Genomic DNA, 25186 nt, shown 5'->3' on the forward strand with positions numbered 1-25186 from the left:
AAATGCATAAAAAAAAATGCAGTCTGTAAAACCGGCAATCTTTGCAATTGTTTTTAATTTATTGTTTCATTGGTTGTTCAATAATTATTTTGGAGATACATTCCTATTTAAAGGCAGTCATCTGACTATCCTAGAGTTTCTCATGCCATTAATTGAATAGATGCCTGCCTTAAAACGCTGCTAACCCTGAAATAATTTGATCAGTCTGCGTTTTTCAGTGGAGTGTGCTGTTTCACAGGCTTTGGGGGGAAAACACTGAATCTTTGTAATGTTTTTGTGTTTTTGGCATGAAAATAGTCAAATTTACATCAGCACAAAATATCAGCTTCTAATACAGTCTAAAAAACATCACTAACGGCCTTCAAAAACCCATATCGGTCGAACCCTACTCAATATTTACATACATACAGTACATACATAACATACATACTGGGTACATACTGAGGAGGTAGGGGGTTGAAGGAGGTTTGGTTTAACTATCGATAGAGAAACAAATAATAAATCTTTTGTGTCGATCAATCCATAAGGATGTGTTGTTGACTTGATCAGCAGAGAGAGAGTTTGTAACTGGGAGAAATCTAATGCCTCATGTATAATTAATCATCAGACAAATTGTTGACTGACTGAATGGAGACAAAGGAGAGTGTTGGTGTTTTTTTTGGCAGGATGTGTGCGGTCAACCTAGTCTCACAAAAAATGGTGACATAGTAACGTTGGACCACAGCACAAAGCCGCGTAGTTTCACAAAAACGTATTTAAACTTGTTACAAGGTAACGGTTCTGCCGCTAGAGGTGAACACTAGAGGTTGCGTCGTAGTCTTTTAGCGTAAGGACAATCTGATTTAAGTTGGTCGGTGACGTGTAAGGTTGAAGGGATTGGATTGGTGGATGTGTAGCATTCCCGACTTCCAACTTTCTCGTTGCGAGAGAGCTGGTTCGAGACCTCGTTCAAGACCTGATGTGTCTCGTGTTTTTGGCCTGTGTTTTCCTCACGTTTTTAACCGTAACCATAACCCTAACCTAACCATAACCATAACCATAACCCTAACCTTACCTAACCATAACCCTACCCTAACCAAGTTGTTTCAGTTTGTAACCGTAACCATAACCATAACCCTAACGTAACCAAGTTGTTTCAGTTTGTAACTGTAACCATAACCCTAACCTAACCAAGTTGTTTCAGTTTGTAACCCTAACCTAACCATAACCCTAACCTAACCATAACCCTAACCTAACCATAACCCTAACCTAACCATAACCTAACCATAACCCTAACCTAACCATAATCCTAACCTAACCAAGTTGTTTCAGTTGCCTAAACTTGACTGGCGAGTTGAGCTGCGTGACACTGTGACACGTTACCGGGCCAGTAGTCATGAGTCGCGGGAGCCAAGCAAAGTCACTACTGACCCGACTCGGTGGTCATGCTAACCAGGAAGTAGCAGCGCACTGAGGCAAAAGGTTCACATTCAACAATTTTAGAGCCATTATTGTCAAACTAGAATGTTTTGCGCTGTGGACCAACGTTGCTATTTCACAGTAATTTGTGAGCTCATGTGCGATTGTTGTCGACCTCGTTGGAGTTGGAGTGTGTGTGTGTGGAGGGGGGGGGGGGGGGGCAGGCACTCCTCACAGGCCGAAGTCAAAGGTGAGGTCGGACTTGCCCATCTTCTGTCTGTACACGGCGTCAAACTTGTCATTCATAGACACTGTGAAGATGTCCTTCCACAGACCCACCCGACCTGCCGGGACACACACACACACACACACACACACACACACACACACACACACACACACACACACACACACACACACACACCCACACACACACACACACACACACAAACAAGTGAAACTGAGTTAGGATGTCAAATTTATATGAATGTGGTCGTGATCACAAATGAAGAGATCAGATTATGTGTTTTATTGTGTTCAAACTGCACTAAAACACATCACATAACAACTGAATTAGGGCGGTTTACAGTAGCTGCAGTGTGAATGCGGCCTAATGCAGCCGTGACTCACCTGTGGTGTGTGAGAGACAGATCATACTGACTGACTGTCTGTCAGCTGTGTGTTAACCCTAAACCAGCCCAGACACAAGGCTTCCATGCACTAAGAGAAATCAGATGGAGAAACAGAAGAAAAACTGACAACAGAAACCAGAGACACACATTACAAAATCAAAACAAGGATGGTAAAATTAAAGAAACTCATAACTTATAACTCATTAAGCATGAAAAAATATATAATAATAATAAAATGGGATGATAAAACAAGAACGACTGGTGCATAACATCTGTGGTGTAGTTACACCTTTCTGCCACACAGTAGCGCTATATGATCAATTATTTAGGTCAATATATTCATGCAAATGAAGTCATCTTCAACTTAGAAACAGGTTGCGCAGCAAGCACACAAAAAACAACAGTCAAATGGAAAGGCATTTGCTCCTGAGTTCCTTATCTACTATTTATTTTTTCACTATTTTGTTTTACACTAGACTAGACTCTTTTTGTGTGAACCTTTTATTTGCAGTGTGCCATGAATTTTCCTATTTTCCTAGTTTACAATATTATGATTCTGGCACCTGCGTCATCACAACTGTCTAGTCTAGCCAAGTCAATAGACCCAAATCACAACAACAACAGGTTTTGAGGTGGTAAAGTACAGCAGGTGTAACCAATAACATATTAATGATACTAATATTGATACTATGAATACTGATATTAATGATGGTTCCATTCCATTTAGGTGTTCCATTGACAGGGCCCTCATTAATGTTATTGGTTCCACCTGCTTTACCACCTCAAAATGGTTGCTGTGAAAAAGGCCAATTCTAATCTATTCAAGTCAAGTTGAATGTATTCCATTCCACACCTTTTGTTCTGTATTTTGGTTTGGTGTACTTCGTTTACCCCTTAGTTTTAGTTAATAAAGTCTTGTTATAACTTTTACTTTGGCATATGGCTCCCTCATTGGTGCTTCCTTGACCCAGGTTGTAACAAAGTCAAATTAAAGTCTATTCTATTCAAATATGGAGAACTTAATCTATTGTAGTCTAAGCGAGTGGTTGAGTCGAGTGTATTCTAGTCTATTCTACAAGTCAACTTAACTTGGTTTATACAGTGTTTAAAATACTTTACACGAAAGTGCTTTGCAGAATTATTGTCCTATTTTTCTAGTTTACAATCATTTGATTCTGGCACCTGTGTCATCACAGCTGACATTCATCTGAGCAGAGCCAGCATCTTTCATCTTTCCTTGTTTCTCTGTTGGTTAGTAAAGTCTAGATGCAATTTCAATCAGGAAGACTACTTCGCCCACGCCCTATTTCATTCAAATTCCTCCCTATTCATTCAGTTATCCAAGCCCAGTTTCTTTAATCTTTAATCTTGTTTGTTGTATCAATAAATGTTTATTTTGAAGCTTTATACTAGTCTCTCATTCTCTCATACTAGTCATTCCTTTCTTGCTTACCGTATTTCCTCTATTAGTGGCCTCTATTCCAATACTGGCCTCTGCTCTAATATAGGACGGGGGCACGGCCTGCTCGGACAAATAAAGGCCCCTCCCTCAATACAGGCCGGGTCAAAAAAAAAAAAAAACGAAGGAGCAAAAACTACGGTGAATACGGTACTGTAAATTTCCCATAACACAACGCATCTACCGTGTGACGTAACCGGACGTAACGCAGAGACCAAACGAACCAGACGAAAGTTTGACGTTAAGTTTAAAGAGAGCGTTGTGCAATATGCAGCGGAACATTTGGTACAGTGTGATGTGGAATCAGCCCTTCAAGCAGAGCCTGCACGATGCCTACGACGAGTGGATAGCTGGGGACGCAGATAAGCAGTACACTGCTGGAGGTGGAAACCTAAAAGCGCCTGCTCGACGCCTGCTTGTGGACTGAGTGATCGCCGCCTGGGACAAGCTGGACAAGGATCTGATCAAAAAGTCCTTCCAAGTTTGTGGACAGTCTGTGAAAACTGACGGGAGTCAAGACAACCTCATCCACTGCTTCAAGCAGCGACAGCCCTGCGCCGCTGGACGGGAGGCTCTCGCCCAGCTGCGTTAGCGGGACCAGGAGAACAGACAGGCAGCCGAGGATGTGGAAGATGAAGAGGAACTGGTCAACAATGAACTTGTTGTTCTGAATGATGAGGATAGCGACGATGAGGATAGCGACGATGAGGATACCGACATACTAGATGAGGAGGAGGAGGATACTGAGTGAGTGAGTGACCAATATTTATTTGCGTTGTTTGGTTTTATGCAATATTTTGCAATAAAAGTCATGAAAATAAAGGAGTATGTCCATGAGAGTTTAATATTAACACGTTCACTGCCGTGGACGAGTTAACTCGTCAAAAAAACAACAACGGTTGACTGCCGTCGACGAGTTAACTCGTCAAAAAAAAAAAAAAAAAAAATTGACGGTGGGACGTGGATCAAAGCCCCCTACATCTCCTATAAAAAATATGGGAGCCACCGAACGTGTACAACCCATTCCACCGACCCACTAAGTGGCGACAGTGCTCTCCAGACTAGAGAAAGCCGAGCAAAAACAGCAGGAAAAAGCGTGAGGAAACCATTCTCATGAGAATGGTTTGGCGAAAACGCTTTCGCGCTGGGAGCTGGCGCACAACGGTGGGGGATTCCAAAAATAGACTCTGGGTGCAACACACTTTGAAACACGCAGCAGAAAGCCCAGAATCGCACGCAGCTTCATCCCAGCTCACAACAGAAACCCCAGAAACGAGCGAGCCCGATCCAGACTCGCCCGACGAGCGGCCGCCAGGCAGCACAGACAGGCAGCAGAGACTCGCCTGTGACACACGCTGCAGAGCCACCAGAGACACACCCACGGATGGAGGAGTTTGCGGGGTGCTGTGGGGGTGCTGTTATATTGGAGGAAATTACTGTTCAGAACTATTGTTTAGATGTCTGATGTCTCACTGATGCCAAAAATAAATGGTTAAAGTGACTGTTCTGCCTGTTCTATCGAATTTCACAAAAATGCATTTATCTCAGCTTTCCTTCTCAGACGCTGAAACCATGCTGTATTCAACTGCTAATGCCTACATAACAGAACATGATAAAAACTAACTCTTTTAGACAGAGAAAGCACACATTCTATTAGTTCTTTTGAGATATTTTGTGTTCACAAAGTCCTAGCAGAAAATAATCCTCGGCTCTTGAAAGATGAGCCAGAATCCTCAAAAAAACCCTTGGCAGAAGCTACCTACTGTATTGGATAAACTGTTGGCAGTGAATGTGTTAAGAAATAAAGGCCTCACTCGAATACAGGCCTCTGCTCTAATATAGGACGGGGGCTCTCTGCGGCTCAGTAAATAAAGGCCCCGGTTACTATTAGAGGAAATACGGTATTCATTGGCTCTTTTCGCTCTTTTTTGTAAGTAATTACGCCTAGCCACAGTATATTATATCTGTTCTGCTCTTCTCTTCCCCCCTTCCCCTGCTCCCTCCCCACCTCCTCCCTTTCCCTGCTCTCTCCTCCCCCACATTCCCTGCTCCCCACCTCCTCCCTTTCTCCTGCTCCATCCTCCCCCACATCCCCCCTCTCCCTCCCCTGCTCCCTCCCCACCTCCTCCCTTTCCCTGCTCTCTCCTCCCCCACTTTCCCTGTCCCCTCCCCACCTCCTCCCTTGCCCTGCTCTCTCCTCCCCCACATCCCCCCGCTTTCCCTCTCTTGCTCCCCTCCTCACTTTTCCTGCTCTCTCCTCTTTCCCCTTCCCCTGCTCCTTCCCCACCTCCCTTTCCCTGCTCTCTCCTCCCCCACATACCCCCGCTCTCCCTCCCCATCCATTCCCTTTTCCTGCTCTCTCCTCCCCCACATTCCCCCCGCTCTCCCTCCCCACCTCCTCCCTTTCCTGATCTCTCCTCCCCCACATTCCCTCCGCTCTCCCTCCCTTGCTCCCCCCCATCTCCTCCCTTTCCCTGCTCTCCCCTCGCCCACATTCCCATGTTCCCTCCACATCTCCTGCCTTCCCTGTTCTCTCCTCCCCCACATTCCACCCCCCTTTTCTCCCCTTCTCTCTGCCTTTCTCTATCATTGTTCAATCTTGTTATTATTACTACTGTAATTGCTACTGTTGTGTCAGCTAGATTTAGCTAGACATGTTTTCTGTGAAGTCCTCTGAGACATGCTTGTGAATTAGGGCTATACAAATAAACTTGACTTGACTTGACTTGACTCTCCTGATTTAATATATTCATAAATCTGATACACAAGCCAAACTCACTGTTAATATCCAGTTTTATCCTCTTGCAACTGCTCCCAAATCAGATTTATACAAATGTTTCCTGGCACACATGCATATATGTGTGTATTTATGTATTTATCATTTCTATTAATTTTATTATAAATATTTGTGATGATTGATACAGAAATGCCTCCATTATTAAATGTGTGGAAAGTAGAGTTTCCCTGGTAGAATGAGGAAACAGTTATATAAGCGTCCTATTTCTGACGCCCATGACATGGGGCCTCAGGGGGTTACAGGACTGATTGTGACATTACACCAGCTGCTGACATGTTTTCAGCATGTGCAGTTTATGAGTTCAGAATGTACTGTGGTCAGAGGTGTGTGTGTGTGTGTGTGTGTGTGTGTGTGTGTGTGTGTGTGTGTGTGTGTGTGTGTGTGTGTGTGTGTGTGTGTGTGTGTGTGTGTGTGTGTGTGTTGTAATAGCAAACCATGCCCCCTTGATGATAACCCTCTCTCTATGCATCTAGCAAGTCAAGTCATGTTGATTAAGTCAAATTCAGTATTCTATTCTATTCTATTTTGTTCTATTCTATTAGACAAGTCAACACAAATTCATGTTGTACCAAAGTGAGCTTAAAACACAAAATGAGCAAAAAAGCAATAGAGTAAAAGAACAATAATCCTGCCACAGCAGAAGCCCTATCATTCATAAGTCTTACAGCAGGGCTCCTCAAAGTGGGGCCTGCGGGCCAATTGCAGCCGTCAAGAACGTTTCTGGTCTTGATAGGTTTACAGTATGTCTTTCAGAGGCTGTAGCGGGCTCAGCTTTAAGGCCAGAGTGAAGTTTCATATTAAACTAGATAACCTAAGCCTTATAGGTCATCTAGTCATCTAGTCTAAGGCAACCATTGGCATCAACCATTATGTCATGCTAGCTTCTCAGGAAGGTGGCTAAACAATGCTCCAAAGTTAGGCTAAATTTTGGCGAGGTAAAAATTATTTTCAAAGGGGTCTTCTCACAGCCTAATGAAAGAAAGAAGAAAAGAAAAGAAAAGAAAAGACTTGTTTAGGAATTATTTTGTGTTCTATGGGCAGCCCTCAATCCAATGTATGTATGTCCCTCAGTCATCCCTCAGTCATCAAAACTTTGAAAACCCCTGTCAGTAACTGGGACCTCAGGATCGCCGACTGAGCAATATTGTGCTATTCTATTGTATTCTCCTCTGTTTTCTCTGTACCACTCACCCCTGCAGATGGAGAGCGCCTCGGACTTGCAGCACTGCTCGATGAGCTGGTTGCAGCTCTCCACCATGCTCTCCAACTGAGACTTATCACATGAAACACCCAGGAACCTTGCTAACTGCTCCACCAGCGTCCCCAGATCCTGCAGAGCAGAGGAGAGGAGAGGGGAGGGGGGACAGGAGAGCAGAGGAGAAGAAGAGAGGAGAGGAGTGGAGAGCAGATGAGAAGAGCGGAGAGAAAAGAGCAGAGGAGAGGAGAGAAGAGAAGAGCAGAGGAGAGGAGAGAAGAGCAGAGGAGAGTAAATTGTGGCATTTACAATGACGCTAAGAAATACTGAGTAAATCACATCCCTCCTGTTACTAAAGGAAACTGATTCTGTTTCCACGAATACCAGCAGCCCACAGAGGCAGACAGTCAGTTGGCTGTGCTTACATCATCCATGTGGCGTGAGGTTGACAAACACTTCACACTCCACACATATGACAAATGAACAAGACTAACTGCAAAAACTGACAGACTTGATGAGTTCTACTTTATTGTCCATTCACACGTATCGTATATTATTTTAGGATTTATGTATTTTCTCAGGATAATGTCACTTGTTTCAACACATTTACTTTCTCTTTAAGTTTCTCGTTTCAAGACTTGTTTTATGATTCCTTGAAAGAAGTCATATTGGCATGTATCAAGTGAAATTTATTGAAACGAGCAAGATGATTTGACTAGAATATCGTGAAATCAGCTTAATAGGTCTGGAAACAAGATACAATCACTTGTCTTTTTGTGTGTGCAGTGGAATATGTCACCTAAGAACAGGCTAAACACATCATGTCACATGTCACATATCAGATATCTTTGTCTGTCTGTCTCTGTCTGTCTGCCTGCCTGGCTGCCTGCCTGTATGTCTGTGTGCGTATGCATGTGACTACTTTGACCTCTGCACACTCAAACGACATGTAACAGGCTGGTTTAAGATGAACACTTGGAGGCCCATTCTATGCTTCAGCAGCAGCTTGTATTCACACACAGCTAATCTATAATCCAACATGCTGCAGCAGCACTTTGTATTCACACACTGCTAATCTATAATCCAACAGCTTCAGCAGCACTTTGTATTCACACACTGCTAATCTATAATCCAACATGCTTCAGCAGCACTTTGTATTCATACACTGCTAATCTATAATCCAACATGCTTCAGCAGCACTTTGTATTCACACACTGCTAATCTATTATCCAACATGCTTCAGCAGCACTTTGTATTCACACACTGCTAATATATAATCCAACATGCTTCAGCAGCACTTTGTATTCACACACTGCTAATATATAATCCAACATGCTTCAGCAGCACTTTGTATTCACACACTGCTAATCTATAATCCAACATGCTTCAGCAGCACTTTGTATTCACACACTGCTAATCTATAATCCAACATGCTTCAGCAGCACTTTGTATTCACACACTGCGAATCTGTAAAACCATTTGATTTGAACACAGTCATAATTGATTCATAGTGACTGTCTTTTTTTGGACCATCTTCTCATCGTTCTTCATCAGTAAAAGCCTATCTATGAAAGGGCGGATGTACCCATGTGTGTTTATGTGCGTCTGTGCCTCGTAACTGCGATAAGACCAGATAATGTAAAGAGACCTTTGGTAAAGCAAACAGCGAATATGGATTTCTACCCTATTTTGCTCGGTTTCTGTGATTCGAGGGTTTTCCACAGGAAACGTTTATAGGAAGGACGCATTGGAAGCCAGGTTGGAAAATGTATATGGAGCAGAAAACACAAGTTTACAGTCAGTTATGGCCATAGGAAAAGGAGGAGGAGGAGGGTGGCTTTGGGGGGTGTGCGAGCTTGTTTGTTATAATATGGATTAGATAACATGTACAAGTAGGGGCAAGTATATAGATTAGGGTTTTTATCAGTCCAGGGAATGCTTACTGCATGTTCTCTACAACAAGGCCCTGCTACCGTTACACACATTCTGGGAAAATCTGGGGCAGAGAAACTGAATAAGAAATACTGTTCCCTCCTACTATATGGAGCTGCCATTGAGCAAGGCAAGACACCCAAACTGTCCCGGTGGAGCTGGACTGGCAGCTTCTGAATGTGTCACGATTGTGACTTTGTCAGACTTTCCCTATGTCTCAAGTCCCCTCAGGTTCCTCATGTTTCACTGTCTAGGTCCAGCAGATCTATGTTAGTCTCCAGTCTGTGTCTTGTTTGTAATCACTCAGCTGTTTCCCATGTGTAATCACTTGTATTTAGGTTCCTGTTCACCTCTCAGTCTTTGTCTGGTCGTCATCAAGTTCACGTGTGTTCTGTCCCTGTTACCTGTCTTTATGTTACCTGTTATTTAATTAAATATACCCAGTTTTGGTTTACTCATCATCCGCCTCCTGCTGTTTGCACTTGGGTCCACACATCACATCATCTACCCACCGTGACAGAATGTGGATTTATCTGACTGTCAACTTATGTCTATGTAACCTCTTTGCATCAGCCCTTTAAGAGATTAGACTCGGTATTGACAAATGTGAAATGTTTGCAAAGTAGGCTGAGATATTTGTGCAAAAAGTGAAAACACAACAAATATGTATCCATTTATACAAGTGATTGCACGCCCATCTAAATGACAATTTCCACTTTTCTGCTATGGAGCAGCTTCAATAGGGAAGGTTACTCGCACCTTATACATGTCCTCATATTTCAAAAAGAGGACGTTTGAGTCCATACGATGTTCCCAGAATTCCTGAACATGTTCAAACCAGGAGCCATATCCCACTGCAAGAGGTAAACAGAAGGAGAGATACGGAAACAGAGTTAGGACAAAACAGTGCACGTGCTTTGTGAACGGCACCAGATGAAAGGAGGCTGTGTCCCAGCCCTCCGGTACTTACGCTTGTCGTTCATGAAGCGCCGACAAAACTCCTGGAAGGTTCCCCGGTAGCTCATGGTCCTGAGAGAGCGATGGAACTGGTAGTACGACACCACCAGGTCCTTAGGGTTACGCGCCATGTAGATCACCTACAGGGGAACCACAGCCACACCGCCCAGTATGGTGAGATAGCGTACTTCATGTAGCACCTCATGTGATGCTGTTAACTAATACTACACTACTTAAAGGTCCCATATAATGAGTGTTACAAAATGCCCTTACGCTGTCACCCAATCTTTATGGATGTAAACCTGACTCAAAGCTATAAGAGATACTCAACACTTTTTCCACTTTTCTCTGCTGAAAATCAATATATATTGGAAATTAGCTGTGTTTTTGATGAATCCAGGTCAAAGTCCTGACATTTACTGTAAATCTGAGTAATTCCTCATCTCTTCTCACATACCTATGCAGATCCATACATCCCGGAAAGGCAAAAAGGCCAGGCGTAGACTCAAATTTCCCTCTCTTTCTATTGGCGAAGCTCTTGATCAGTGACGTAGCTCGGTCAGTGAAGTCACCAAACCCAGCCCGCCCATCTCTCGCGCCTACGCCCCTCCCAGCCAAAGTTTATAAAAGTGCCTGCACACCACGCTGGGCCTATGGAGTGTGGAGAATTGTTGAATAGAGAGAGATTTGTGGAGCATTTTGATTAGAGTGCATTGTAGTTGTGTGTTTGTAGTATTTAGTAGTTTAGGTTTAGTTTTAAAGTACCTCAGATAACCTAGGTTGTGGGTTTGTAAAAGAATAATAATAATAAATGTTCGTCTGTTTGTTTGTTGAGTTCAGTTTAGTGGCCAGGGACAGGTTAGGGATAGTCATGGGTCGAAAGTTTTGTGTTCCCGGGTGCAAAAGCTACACGGTGTGCAGTGCAGCAGTGCCAGTTTCCCGGAGACCCTGACATCAGGCTGCAATGGCTGCGACAACTGGGCCTAGCAGATCCGCTGTCTTGAGAGGGTGTTTGGCTGCAATCCTGCAAGTCCATTCCCCAAATATGATGAGCTGTGTGTTAAAGTTCTGGTATCTTGTTGTTGTCTCCAGAGTTATCATTCTATCAGTATGTCTCTTATGTGGCATGCTGCCATTAGCCCTGCTAGCCACCAGTAGCTCCATAGCGCTCCTGTATGTCTCCCGTGTCTTGACACACACACACACACACACACACACACACACACACACACACACACACACACACACACACACACACACACACACACACACACACACACACACACACACACACACACACACACACACACACACACACACACACACACACCAGCTCAGTGGCCTTGTGGTTTGAGTGTCTGCCCTGAGGCTGGGAGGTTGTGAGTTCGATCCCCGGCCGAGTCATACCAAAGACTATAAAAATGGGACCCATTTGCCTCCCTGCTTGGCACTCAGCATCAAAGGGTTGGAATTAGGGGGTTAGATCACCATATGATTCCTGAGCACGGCACTGCTGCCGCTCACCACTCCCCCAGGGGATGGGTCAAATGCGGAAAACAAATTTCGCACACTCAGGTGTGGGACTTTACCTACACACACACACACACACACACACACACACAGCCAGTTAGCCTTTTGTGTTCCAAACATTCCCAGGTGTCTCTAAGCCAGTGGCTTAGTTCAGCTCAGTCCATGGTCACTCTTCTCTCTCCCTCTCCCTCTCCCACCCCCCTCCCCCTGACTCTGGTGTGACCCGGAAGCTATGGAGAGGGTTAACCCTTCACCCCAGATGTGAAATGTCAGTCTCTCCCTAGATCTCTATCAACCTAGATCTGCAAGCAGTTGTAAATATAGCCTACAGCAAAAACCTAATAAATATATGAAAATAAGTGGGAAAATATATTCTATATATTAAGGAAGTTCTCTCAGACTGACGGCATGACTGTGACCTGTGCCTTGAAGACATGATTAGAACAATGAGGAAAAAGGTTTTCCTTAACCATACTTTAGTCATCCTTCAATCTAACAACCCACAGAATGTGAAAGGTGGATGTCTCTAGATTGTTGCCCTAGCCTCCTTCTTGGGAAAACATGTGCTTCTACAAGCCGTTTTGATTTGGCTCACGTAATTTGCATATTTGAAATTTGGTTTTGCATGTTCAATCACAGAGTTTTCTTCTACAAGAAGCTGCCATGTTGGTTCAGGAGTTTTCCTTCACCCAGCCGATCAGGCGGCCAATCAGAGCACCGCATCCCCGCCCACTCAGAACAGCACGTAATTAATGAGGGGAGAAACTGAGAGGATGGAGCGGCTCCACAGAGCCTGGATTTGTGTGTTGTTTCTTTGCAACATAATTCATAAGCTTATTTTAAAGACCACTGAGAAGTGTTTTAAACACCTAAAAACAGCATCATATGGACCGTTAAAGGTTGAGCCAATTTCACGAGACTTTAATGAGATTCAAAAACCATGTAAATTTTCAAAAGTTCATTTGTCATCTCTGAAAATAAGGCTCTTTATTCTAAATTCTTGCAGAGAGAATACATTCTAGGTCTCTCCGTTGAAACTGAGCTGATGTAAGCAGTGAAAAGCCACGGCTGACGAAGCTACTCTGGCACCAATCTGGGCACCCCAGAGTCTATCAGTCTGATAGACTGGCAGTGGTGGCCTAAAGGTTAGAGAGGTGAGCTTGTGACTGGAAGGTCGTCTGTTCAATCCCTGGGACCGGCAGGATAAATCTGGGTGGGGAAAGTGAAAAGCAGCACTTGTCCCTCTCTCATTACCAGCAGTGAGGTGCCCTTGAGCAAGGCCCTTAACCCCAACCTCTCCAGTGGAGCTGCTCAGTGGCCAGCAGATCAGACTGTGGTTGTACTGGTCAGCTTCCAGGTGTGAATGTGTGTGTGAATGTGGACTGGACACTCCTGAAAAAGGGAGCATTGCTCTCAGAGAGACTGCCCCTGTATAAATAAAGGTAAAATAATAATAATAATAATACCGTAATAATAATAATAATCAGACTTTTGGACAGATATTCCAGGGTTTCCAGTGTCCACCCCAAGACTTCCGCTTCCTTCATTGTTTACAGTCCGACGACATCTCATGCAGCTACAGTATATATTATCATTATTATTAGCCAAAATGGCGTCTGTAGCTAAAACACCTATAATCAATCAGGTCCAACTTCGTTCTCGCATCAATTGGACTGTAAACAATGGAAGTATTGGCGCGGACCAGAGCCGTGTAATAGAAGAGTTCCGACATCTCCATTCACTCCAATGGACCAGTTTTTTTCCAGGAAGTAAGGTCCTGGAACTCTTGAGTAAAAAAAGCAGCACTGTCGAGTTGCAGCAAAATAGACAGTTTGTGTTGTACTTTGAAAGGGTTTTTCATCCCTTGAATCAAATTGTACATTATCAGCTATATTTTAGCATGCAAAAGTAGCGCGAGACCCATTCCTGGCTGTTCATTGGCTAATGAGTCTCGCATTTTGGTCCTCCGCTGACACCACTCTCTCTCGAGGACACTAGCGCGGACATATCCGCTCAACACCGGAAACCCCGAAATATTGGCCGTGTGTCCCAGAGTCGTATTAGTCATCAGACTGATAGACTCTGGGTTCGATGGCTCCCGTCTGTGTGCTGACCTTGGCCTCGCCGTTGTGCATGGCTGTGGGGAGGAAGCTGTAAGGCAGATGGCTTTTGATCAGGCGAGGGGACGTGAGCTCCTGGGAAAACACGATGGGGTCAACAAATATAGACACATTTATATTCACCTTATGTAGCCCCGCCCACTTGACCCATTGTATCACGACTTCCGGTTCAAAACGCCGGCTGTTTTACCTGCTCCAACTGGTCTGACTCACCTGGTCAAACCTAGTTTGACTCACATTATGAGTCAGACTAGGTTTATGAGTCAGACTAGGTTTGTGAGGAAGTGTAAATACAATATAATATAATACAATATAATATAATATAATACAATACAGAACTTCTGATTGTATTTACACTTCCTGTTAGTCTCTCAAGCCAGACGGTCTCTTCTACATAAGGTGAATATTATCATGATCATCAGTCAATCACTTGACTACAGTCATTCACTTATACTCACACAGACTGTCTGACACTGCCAGGTGCTCTCTATCCACTCACAAGCACATGCATACAAAAAGACACATACCGGTACACAGAAATCTCCATTTCTTTGGGTTTGTGATGTACTTCTTCTCTTGTTTTTACATTACCTCCACCAAGGAGGAATATGCTTTGTTTTTGTTGTATTTTTAGTTTGAGCTTGCAGACTGTGGTCCCTTCAAACCACTAGCCTACAGCCCAATCTTTAAAACCATTTGTGAGGCTGATGAAAATTATTGAATTTAATATCCACTGATGCCTTTCCATTAGTTGTTAAAAATATTAGTCTGGGCATCTGGGTAATGTAGAGGTAAAAGCACTCGCCTACCACCGCGGAGACCTGGGTTCAAGTCCCGGTAGCGGTACTTCCTGGTCGGTCAGACGTTCCTACAGACACAATTGGCCGTGTCTGTGGGTGGGAAGCTGGTGGTGTATGAGTCCTGGTCGCTGCATTAGTGTCTCCTCTGGTCGGTCGGGGCACCTATTTGGGGGAAAGGGGAACTGGGGGGAATAGCGTGACCCTCCCATGTGTTATGTCCTGCCTGTGAAACTCCTCGCTGTCGGGTAAAAAGAAGAGGCTGGTGACTGCACAACACATGTATCGGAGGAAGTATGCTAGTCTATGGCTCTCCCCAGATCAGCAGAGGGGGTGGAGCACCAACCGGGACACGATGGTGAATTGGCGGGGGCACTTGATCAAAAAATAAATAAATATATTCAAAGCATGAAAGTTATTAAGTGAGTGAGGAAATGAATAAATCAGTGAATGAACATTATAGCCTAATCGTAAGCTGGCATCAGTTACATTACCTGTATGATGTCTAGGCCAGGTTGGGGATACTCCAAGACAGGTAGCTGCTCATCTATGTTCATAAGGCCGATCTCGTCTGGGTCTGCTCCCTGGCTCACTAGATACACTACCTCCTGCAGTAGACTGGTACCTATGAGGAGAGACAGGTGAGACAGGAGAGACAGATGACAAACCAGAGCAGGTAGAGGACAAGAAGGAACATGGGACAGAGAAAGTGGTATATCTGTATGTGCAGGAGAAGCACTACAGCATTCAAGTGAAGCAGTGTCTATTGCATTGTTGTACTGTTTTGAATAAAAGGTGGTGCAAGCAAGTATAAGAGAAAACATGTGGTCATCAACTCATCCTTGAGTGGATGTTTAAGCCAAATTTGACTCAATTCTGTTATGGTATTCCTGAGATATCGTGTTAACGACCATCGGACGGACGCACGTACGGATGGACGGACAACCCGGAAGCATAATGCCTCCGGCCCGCTATCGCCGGCGGAAGCATAAAAAGATACTTAATTGCTCATCTTGCTCATCTTAAAGAGTTCCTCTCAGATCAACCACAGAGAGTGAGGTTCAGTGGTATCACTTCTGAGACAGTTATCCTGAATACAGGAGCACCACAAGGTTGCGTCCTTTCTGCTGTTTTAGTCCTTTCTGCTGTTTTATTTTCCTTGTACACTAATGTAATGCAAATTATGAATGCAATCTGCCAATTGTATAAATATGCTGACGATATGGTGCTAGTTGGCCTTATGAAGACAGGGGACACAGCTAATCAATCTACATATTTCCACCATATTGAAGAACTTGTAAAATGGTGTGAAGATAGTGCCCTTTTCATTAACTAGGGATCTCGCGCACTCGATTCCTGGGCGAGCCCGCGTATCCTGCAGCTCGCCAAGCTGGCCCTGCAGCTTGCATTCGCAGCTCGCTCGCATTCGCAGCTCGCCTGCTGCGTGGCCTTGCCCGCAGCTCGGCTGCTGTGTGGCCAATGAGACCAGCATCACTGATGATTTATGACATCACTGATGATGTCACAGTGGGATTTATGACATCACTGATGATCTCACAGTGGGATTTATGACATCACTGGGATGTATGACATCACTCATGATGTCACAGTGGATTTATGACATCACTGATGATGTCACAGTGGGATTTATGACATCACAGTGGGACAATCACAGTGGGACAGAGAAACAGAGAAACAGAGAAACAGATGGCGCCCCAGCTCCCATTTATATACTGATGATGATGATGATGATGATGATGATGGAGCTAAGACTAGGGAGCTGGTTATTGCGAGTCACCGCAATGCAGGTCATGATTTTACACCTCTTTTGATTGATGACCAGCCTGTTAAAACAGTAGAGAAGTTTAAATACTTTTTTGACTCCAATCTAAGTTTCACAGCCAACACAGAATACATCTTTAAAAAAGCAATGCAGCATTTGTATCTAATCAGGAAATTTGATTCATACAAAATCAGCAAAGCTATTCTGGAATCTTATTGAAAGTATTTGGACCTTTGACATGTGTACATGGTATTGGAATAGGAGCTAAGAACAGAAATAGACTGTCCCGAATTACAAACATGGCGAGTAAAATTATTGGGAAAGAACAAGAACAACTGGGATGTATCTATAAAACACGGGTGGGACAAAAAGCCAGACAAATTGTGTCTGACCCTGTACATCCCCTTTTCACAGAGTTCACAAAACTGCCCTCAGGAAGACGCTACACAGTTCCTGCAGCAACCAAGAACATCTACAAAAAATCATGTGAAGCCAAAGACAAATTTCCACATTGTGGACAATAAAATTGAATTTAATTGAATCATCATCATCATCATTATATAAATGGGAGCTGGGGGTCTGTCTGTTTGTTTGTTTCTCTGTTTGTTTGTTTCTCTGTCCCACTGTGATTGTCCCACTGTGATGTCATAAATCCCACTGTGACATCATCCGTGATGACATAAATCCCACTGTGACATCATCAGTGATGTCATAAATCCCAGTGATGTCATAAATCCCACTGTGACATCATCAGTGATGTCATAAATCCCACTGACATCATCAGTGATGTCATAAATCTGACATCATCAGTGATGCTGGTCTCATTGGCCACACAGCAGCCAAGCTGCAGGACGGGCGAGGCCGCGTAGCGGGCGAACCTAGGAATTGAGCGCGCGAGATCCATCAAAATTGGGGAAGTGGGCTCTGTCTGTGGGCTCGGTGTCTGTCAAGATTTATGACGAAAGTGATGTCATCAGTGATGTTACATGAGAATTGTGATATCATCAGTGATGTCACTCGAGCAACTAGATTGCACAACTGTGATGTCACTCAGGCAGTTGTGATGTCATCAGCATCGGTGATGTCACTCAAGCAACTGTGTTGTAGTATGAGCTGATGGCGCCAGCTGCACGATGGTGCCTTGGTGGTCTCTATTTGTCTGTTTGTCTGTCACGATTTTGGGATCGCGATTTCCATAACTGCAGGCATGGCACATCATCTCCCGAATCTCGCGCGCTACGCACGCTCAATTCCTAATTAGACTAAATTCCCCTTATGGGACAAAGTTTTGAACTGAACTGAACTGAACTGAATTGGACTGAGCTGAGCTGAAGAAGGGCTACAGTAGGATACAAGTTACGAGGGGGCATCATTTTGGTTTTACAGGGTGTAAAATGCACTTTATTTTCCGTTGACAGGAATCCCATTTATCTCTATTCTGTCAAAGAAAGTGCACAGCCTGCATGCAGAGAGGAAGACCTTCTCACCTCGGAGCTTCTGATCAATGGACATTGGCTCAGGCCAGTGTGTGTGTGTGTGTGTGTGTGTGTGTGTGTGTGTGTGTGTGTGTGTGTGTGTGTGTGTGTGTGTGTGTGTGTGTGTGTGTGTGTGCGCGCGTGCGTGTGTGTGCGCGTGGGGCGTGCATGTGCATTGTGTACTGCCTGGTGCAGGGAGACATGACTGACTGACTGAGTGCATGGCTGAAGGCAAAACAACACTGAGAGGTTCATTCACAAACTCATCATCACAGACTACAGGACAATCCATAATACCCCCCCCCCCCCCCCTCTCCCCTCTCATTTCAATGGTATCTGCTCTCTTATGAGGAGGCAGATCCATGCAGTGCTCTGAATCATTACTAATTAGTATTTTTGAGGCAGAAACACCTTCTTGGATTACAGAATATAACGCGAATCCCATTGGCCAAGATTGGCATGTGTGAGCCAATGGTGTCGTCCTGTAGCGAAGCCTGGCCATGTGGCCTGCCATGTGCTTCCTTTGCCTCTGCATCAGATGGCAACAGACATACCAATGCAGAGCAGAAAGAAGGAGATAACAGAGAGAGAGAGCTCAAAGTGACAGTTACTTTTTATGATAGCGCTATTTGTCTCTGACCTTATCTGTACCACATTCATTCTTTCATTTCATTTATTTATTTGTGTAGGGACAGATACACGTACATATGTTTACCAAAACATCTGTAACGTCCTGTACCACAGTATTTATAGCCCAATAAATTTGCAATGCCCGTCTGTCCCTAGATGTTAATAGAACAGTTAAAGGCAAAGTACAGTAAGATACAGTAAAAGAAATACAATAAACATCATCATAAAATGGGTCAAACAGTCCATCATAAAGCAACATAACAGTCATACATGGCAGCATTTGTAATTACTCTTCAGGAACTGCTTTAGAATGGTTTTAAAATGCTCCCAGCTATGTTCCTGTTTTATGTGAGTGGTTTAAAATGCTCCCAGCTATGTTCCTGTTTCATGTGAGTGGGGAGTGATTTCCACATTTTAACCCCCTGTACCGAGAGGGGTGTTTGTCCTAGGGCGGTTCTTCGGAGCGGCTGTGCCCGAATCCCGCAGAGGTTTTACCATGTCGGAGAGGACCCGCAGTGCCTGATCATAGATGCATGATGAGTTTTACATTTGCAAAACCAATGAAGTCATCAAAACTTTGCATAATTAGTTTTTCGATTACTAGGCGGTGGTGGAACCTAATTGGTTTTTATTGCACGATTGTATAGCATCTTAAGAGGTCTGATAGCAGTCGGACTAGCTTGTTTCTGTAGCCCAGGGGTTTTCAAAGTCTGAGACTGTGGGCCTCCTCCAAAGCTTGGAAAAGGAGACCCTCGCTCAATTTCTGGATGCATATGGGATCATGATGTCATTTGATCTCATAGACACGTTAAGCCAAGATAGCCTGATATTGCAGTTTGACATATTTTAGACTACACCAAATACATAATCAAAAGGGCTGTCGGGAGGCATTTATTTGTTCTGACTCTGGGGAAGTGGAGAAAAATGTCAAATTCCTCAAAACTGTATCTCTGAACTATCTTTAACCAAATCACACAATTTAGGCTATTACGGTATGATATCTCCTTTTACTGAGTTATGTCATATTTTTTCACTTATATTCACTGAGCCTCCCCTGAAACTGCTTGGAGCATCCCTGGGGAGGCCCGCCTCCCACTTTGAAAACCCCTGCTGTAGCCTATTTATGTTTAAGTTGAATGCTCAATTCCTGTTTTAATTCTAAAAGCCTAACCTGAGACAGGGGTTGCAAATTAGCCATGGCTAAAAACCCATTATGCATGGTATCTATTTTAATTTTATATATGAAACAATGTTTAATGTGTTTGTCAATGTGAGTAAATAAAATAAAATAATTCAAATCTGCCTTTTTACGTTCGAGGTTTTCACTCCTGAGCACACGCAGCTACTGGTAAGTGTAAACTTGCCTGTCTTGTATTTAGCTGGACCTCATGCATTTTCTGTTTACTTTACAGGTTTTGAGAGGTTTTCATCAGCCTGAGGCTCGTCAAACTGCTTGTAGGACGGCACGGTGGCTCAGTGGTTAGCACTGTTGCCTCACAGCAAGAAGGTCCCAGGTTCTATCCCCGGCCCGTCCAAGGTCCTTTCTGTGTGGAGTTTGCATTTTCTCCCCCGGATGGGTCAAATGCAGAGGATGAATTTCCCCATGGGGTTAAATAAGGGATAATTTAACTTAAAAAGTGAAGTCAGCAGGAGAGGAGTCATGGCTTCAGAATGTCAGCCTGACAAAAACACTCTTGGCATCCCCTCGCGTGTCAGACTATCTGACTGTTATTGAGAAGCTGATATTATGTGGCTCTGTCTGTGCACATTTCACAAACTGGCCGTGATGTTTGTTGACAGGCACTTTCCTTTAACTAAGAATCCATTTGAACTTTAACTTCAGAGCCATCACATGTCACAAAATGTTACATATTTGTGATAATAAAATCATATTAAGAAACGTAACTGAGAGAAAGAAAGTCTTGGAATAATGTCACAATCGCAAGCCCTATGGACCCAGTACAGATTTTTTTTTATCACTATTTCAATGTTTTGGGGAGATTTATGTTGTTTGTAACATGGATATATTTAAATAAATTGTGTTTTGTACATGTAACAGTCAACGTTGTCAAAACATGAGTATATCTTTATAGAATTGCATTGTAAATGGTGTAGCTATTTTTGCGTATTTTCATTAAATTGACAGTTTAGAGTATCTAAGGAAGCTTGGTTATAATGGTGATATTGCCTTTTAAATTGAGATTATATACTAGGCAAGGATGAAAATATGTTTTCCTTTGTTATTATCTCCATTTACTCTATAGCAGCCCCTCGAAGATAAGATGATTAATCTCAAGACGTTTCCCTTCAATAAAGTTCAATTAGGCCTTATGGTTGTGGAGCTATTCCTCCCCCCCCCCCCCCTTAGCGATACTGCTTCCATAACCAGCAATAAAGATAATCTAATCTAGCTACAAAATGAGTAGTCTCGCTGGCCAGCCTCCTCTCCCTTCCGCCACAGGTCTCCATAGTGGGATTGCGATGGGCGGTGTTTAGCGGCAGTGCCCTTGGAAAATAGTTTCAAACAATCCAACTTGCCGTTTTCAGCGTGTAGCAACGAGCTAGCGTGTAGGTTTCTGCCGTTAGCTTGCTAGCTAGTTAGCGTTGTTGTTTTCACTGAGGCGGCAGGGCACTATTTACAGCGACACACAGGGAGGAGGGAGCAGAAACCGCTCTGATTGACATGGTCGGAGCCAATGACAGAGTTTGTAATAAGTCGGGAGCGGACATCCAGCTACCACCGAAACAGTCGCTCCAATGGGAGAGCAGAGTAGAGCAGGGGAGGGTTTATCCCAGTTATGGAGACCTGCGGCGGCAGACTCCTCGGACGGAAGGGAGAGGAGGCTGGCCAGCGAGACTACAAAATGAGTAATAGCACAAACATGTAAATTTATTATTATTATTATTATTATTATTATTATTATTTACAGACAGTGGTAACTTGAGTCCAGGGTTGAGAAAATGACACACTGGCTGGAACCTCTTAACCGTGCAAGGCAGCAGCAGGAACCTCTGTCTTTATACACTTAACTATTTATATAGAATGATGACATAAGATGTTGACATAAAATGACACCTGCATCTGTCCATCCTTCAAACATGATATCTCAGGTGATTTCTCAGACACCACTGGCCTGGTTTGGATGAAACTTGGAGGGATGATGCATTTGGGCATTGTGTTCATGATGTTAAAAAAGCTACAGTGATCTGCTGGGGGTGCAATAATTAAAGTGATTTTTTTAAATTCAAAGATAACATCTCACCCTCCGCTGTATCTCTCTCCTCAGTCAGAGTGAAGGGAGAGTGAGCCAGCAAAGTGTAATTTTATCTAATCTGAGGCGGGTGAGCTGAAAACCTCTGGATGCTGTGAAATGGGAGGCTGGCAGCAGAACTACTGCTTACAAGGCAAAATCTTAACAAGTTTTATTTCACGGTCTACTACAGAGAAGATGCTGCATGGCTCCACTGTTTTCTCTCACAGTGTCATATGACTCTAGTAGTGCGTAGTGTGATGCTGCAAGATTCACTTACGTACTAATAATCAGTGTTGCGGGTAACGCATTACAAGTAAGGCATTACTGTAATCACATTACATTTGTCTGTAACGAGTATGGCATTATTGTTCCTAATTCCAGTAATCACATTACAGTTACTAAATCAAATACTATGTCATTACTTGCATTACATAAGTTCTTCAATTATAAGCAGGATCGGGATTGAATCTGCAGGGTTATGGAAAATACATCAAACATGCACGATTGCGCAGCACAACAGCTGACTGTAAAAGCCGCTAATTGCTAGAATGGATGGGCTGGTGGGACGGGGAGGAGTGATTGGTTAGGTTTAGTGACATTTGGTTGGTTTAGGCCAATCAGAGGCAGTCGTCCCTCCGGCCGATCCATTGTGGCACCAACTTTCATAGGACTTCAAGGCAGATGGGGGGAAATGGCAGTGTGGTCTACAACTTTTGATGGGTGGAGATATGCTCATTACCTCACATATCAGGCGATGTTGCGGAGAGTAACACATAATGTCACGAGTGGTGTAATGAATTACTTTCTCCATGGAGTAATTAAGTAAAGTAAGGCATTACATATTTTTAAGTCATGTGTAATGTGTAATATAACCCACCTTTTTACATGCAGGATAGAGTTTGCAATGATTTTTAGGCTGATATACATCGTTAGGCCATATTCATGGGATACAATGTAGTAATTGCAGTATGTTAAATGATGAGAGGGTCTTCTGAGGGGGAAATGGCATAAATGAATGATTATCTGAAAGTACAATAAGATTTTAGTTCATATAGCCTGTGGTTGTTTGCCTTATGCTATTCACAATGGAGCCGCCACCTTTTATATACCTCTATCACTGATGCAGATGTTGCGCTATAGGTCTCTGAGTCAGGAAGTGATGAAGAATTTAGTAGAAACTGAATATATATCAATGAGGTGTGTGTGTGTGTGTGTGTGTGTGTGTGTGTGTGTGTGTGTGTGTGTGTGTGTGTGTGTGTGTGTGTGTGTGTGTGTGTGCATGCGTGCGTGCGTGTGTGCGCGCACATGTGTCTTCTTTCAAACAGGTTTATTAAACGAGCACAGATGCAAGTATGAAACAGATGAAGGATGTCAAAATTAGATTTTTTTTAACACACACACAAGCAAGCACAAGCATGGTTCTCAAACCTTTTCACAGTAAGGACCCCGAAACATTAGACCACTGCTTCTCAAACTTTTTCACGTCAAGGACCCCTAAACGGACACACATTAGACCACGGACCCCCATTTGATAAGATTTTGTCCCAGGTTCCCCAACTATTTTGCTTTTGCAATGTTTAAATTGTGTGAAACCCATGACCAAAATAGTGATACTTTCTCTCCTTGTTTTACTTTGAATTGTAGTGAAAATAAATTATAAAATTTTTGCTGGGGACCCGCTGGAACCCCCTCAAGGACCGGGGTCCCCGGACCACACTTTGAGAACCACTGCATTATACCACGCACAGAGCATGGACCCCTATTTGACAAGATTTTGTCCGAGGGTCCCCATCATTCGGTCATTGTACAGTGCTAGGCTACTTATGGATAGAATTATGGTGACAATAAATTCCCCTTTTTGCTGGGGACCCGACCCCCTGGAACCCACCTCAACCTCAAGGACCTCTGGGGGTCCCCAGACCCTGAAGTGACTGAACTAAAAGATAAGGCTATTACCCATTAAAAATAAAATCCCTTTTCCCTGCATCTGGGATTCAGCCGCCCACCGGTCACGTGACCAGACCCACCATGCAGCCCAGGCAGAACACACCCATGGCACAGACTGGGCACCATGCATCCACGCAGGCAGCCTGCAGCAGCGCTGCGCATGCGCAGTGACAGTCTGAATGTAAACATTAAACTTGCTTCTCCGTCTGTTTAGCGCAGATGAAGCTGGGCGGGCGGTGAGCGCGGCTTGATGGCGTTCGTTGGGCAATATAAGAATAGACTGAATCAAGTGATGCGGGCTAATTTCTGCATCAATCGATCTACTTATCAGCTTCATTAGTGTCTGTCGATGAATAAGCTAGCCTTCTTGCAAAAGGTGTAGCCTCTAGCCCACAAGCTCAATAAAACATAGGCTACCGTAGGCTATAGGCTAACTGTGAGTCTGTGCGTTATTGAAGGATATGACCCGGTTAAAACACCAAATAAGCCTAATCAGTGTGAGATGCATAAGTGATGCAATATCAGGCTAACTGTAGAATGAGAGGAAGGCTATAGGCGATAAATGATGGCCTGGTCGGTCTGGTCTATTCTATTATATTCTGTTATGTTGCTCTGATGGGCTACTTATACCATCAGTCATATGAATGTAGTGTAGGCTATTGTTGCCATTAACGCTAGATCAGATTAAAGTTTATTGGGAGGGGGTGGGTCGGAGAACACCAGAACAGAAGCAGACAGAGGACGGGGGTCTAGCCTACCTGACTTGGGATAGGTGACGATCCATATGTCGCTACTTCTGAGGGAGAAGTTGGCAATCTCCTCCATCTTCCCTCTGCAGAAGGGCGGGAGCCGCACTCCATCAAACTCGAAGTATTTGCTCTCAAACTCGATCGGCGTGCTCGGCGTGTCTGCCTCGCTCTCGGCCATCCTCGACACCGAGATTTAAAAAAAAATAAAGGATTTTAAAATCACTGGGGAGCTTCTGGTGATGAGGAGGAGGAGGAAGACTGTTTCGGATGTTTAGGCTCGCTTTGGATGCTACGGCTGGCGAATGAGTTGACCTTCAGCCAATCACGCAGGAGAGAAGTGATGTAATGCTCGCGTGCACGCCCTCAGTCAGCATCAGGACCACGCGCGCCCACGCTCTTGTAGGAATAATAGCCTACTAGCCTACTAGCCTACACGTTACAGCTCTATTGATTTGTAGTGAACTTAATGTAGCTACATGATATTTACAACATATTAATATTCCTATACTATTTTATTTATATAAAGACCGT

At 43.9% G+C, this 25186-nt stretch overlaps 1 protein-coding gene across 1 annotated transcript; it reads right to left on the minus strand.

Moving 5' to 3' along the window:
- Positions 1-1629: 1629 nt before the first annotated feature.
- Positions 1630-24833, minus strand: sult4a1 (sulfotransferase family 4A, member 1; the record flags this gene model as incomplete). The annotated part of the gene is made up of 7 exons (XM_083632291.1): positions 1630-1742; positions 7478-7616; positions 10173-10267; positions 10384-10510; positions 14015-14095; positions 15312-15442; positions 24665-24833. The coding sequence occupies 7 exons, from the start codon at positions 24831-24833 to the stop codon at positions 1630-1632; spliced, it is 855 nt and encodes a 284-aa protein (XP_083488417.1).
- Positions 24834-25186: the final 353 nt, after the last annotated feature.

This window comes from Poromitra crassiceps (genome assembly GCF_964638095.1).
Source record: "Poromitra crassiceps genome assembly, chromosome: 2".
Lineage (NCBI taxonomy): Eukaryota > Metazoa > Chordata > Actinopteri > Beryciformes > Melamphaidae > Poromitra > Poromitra crassiceps.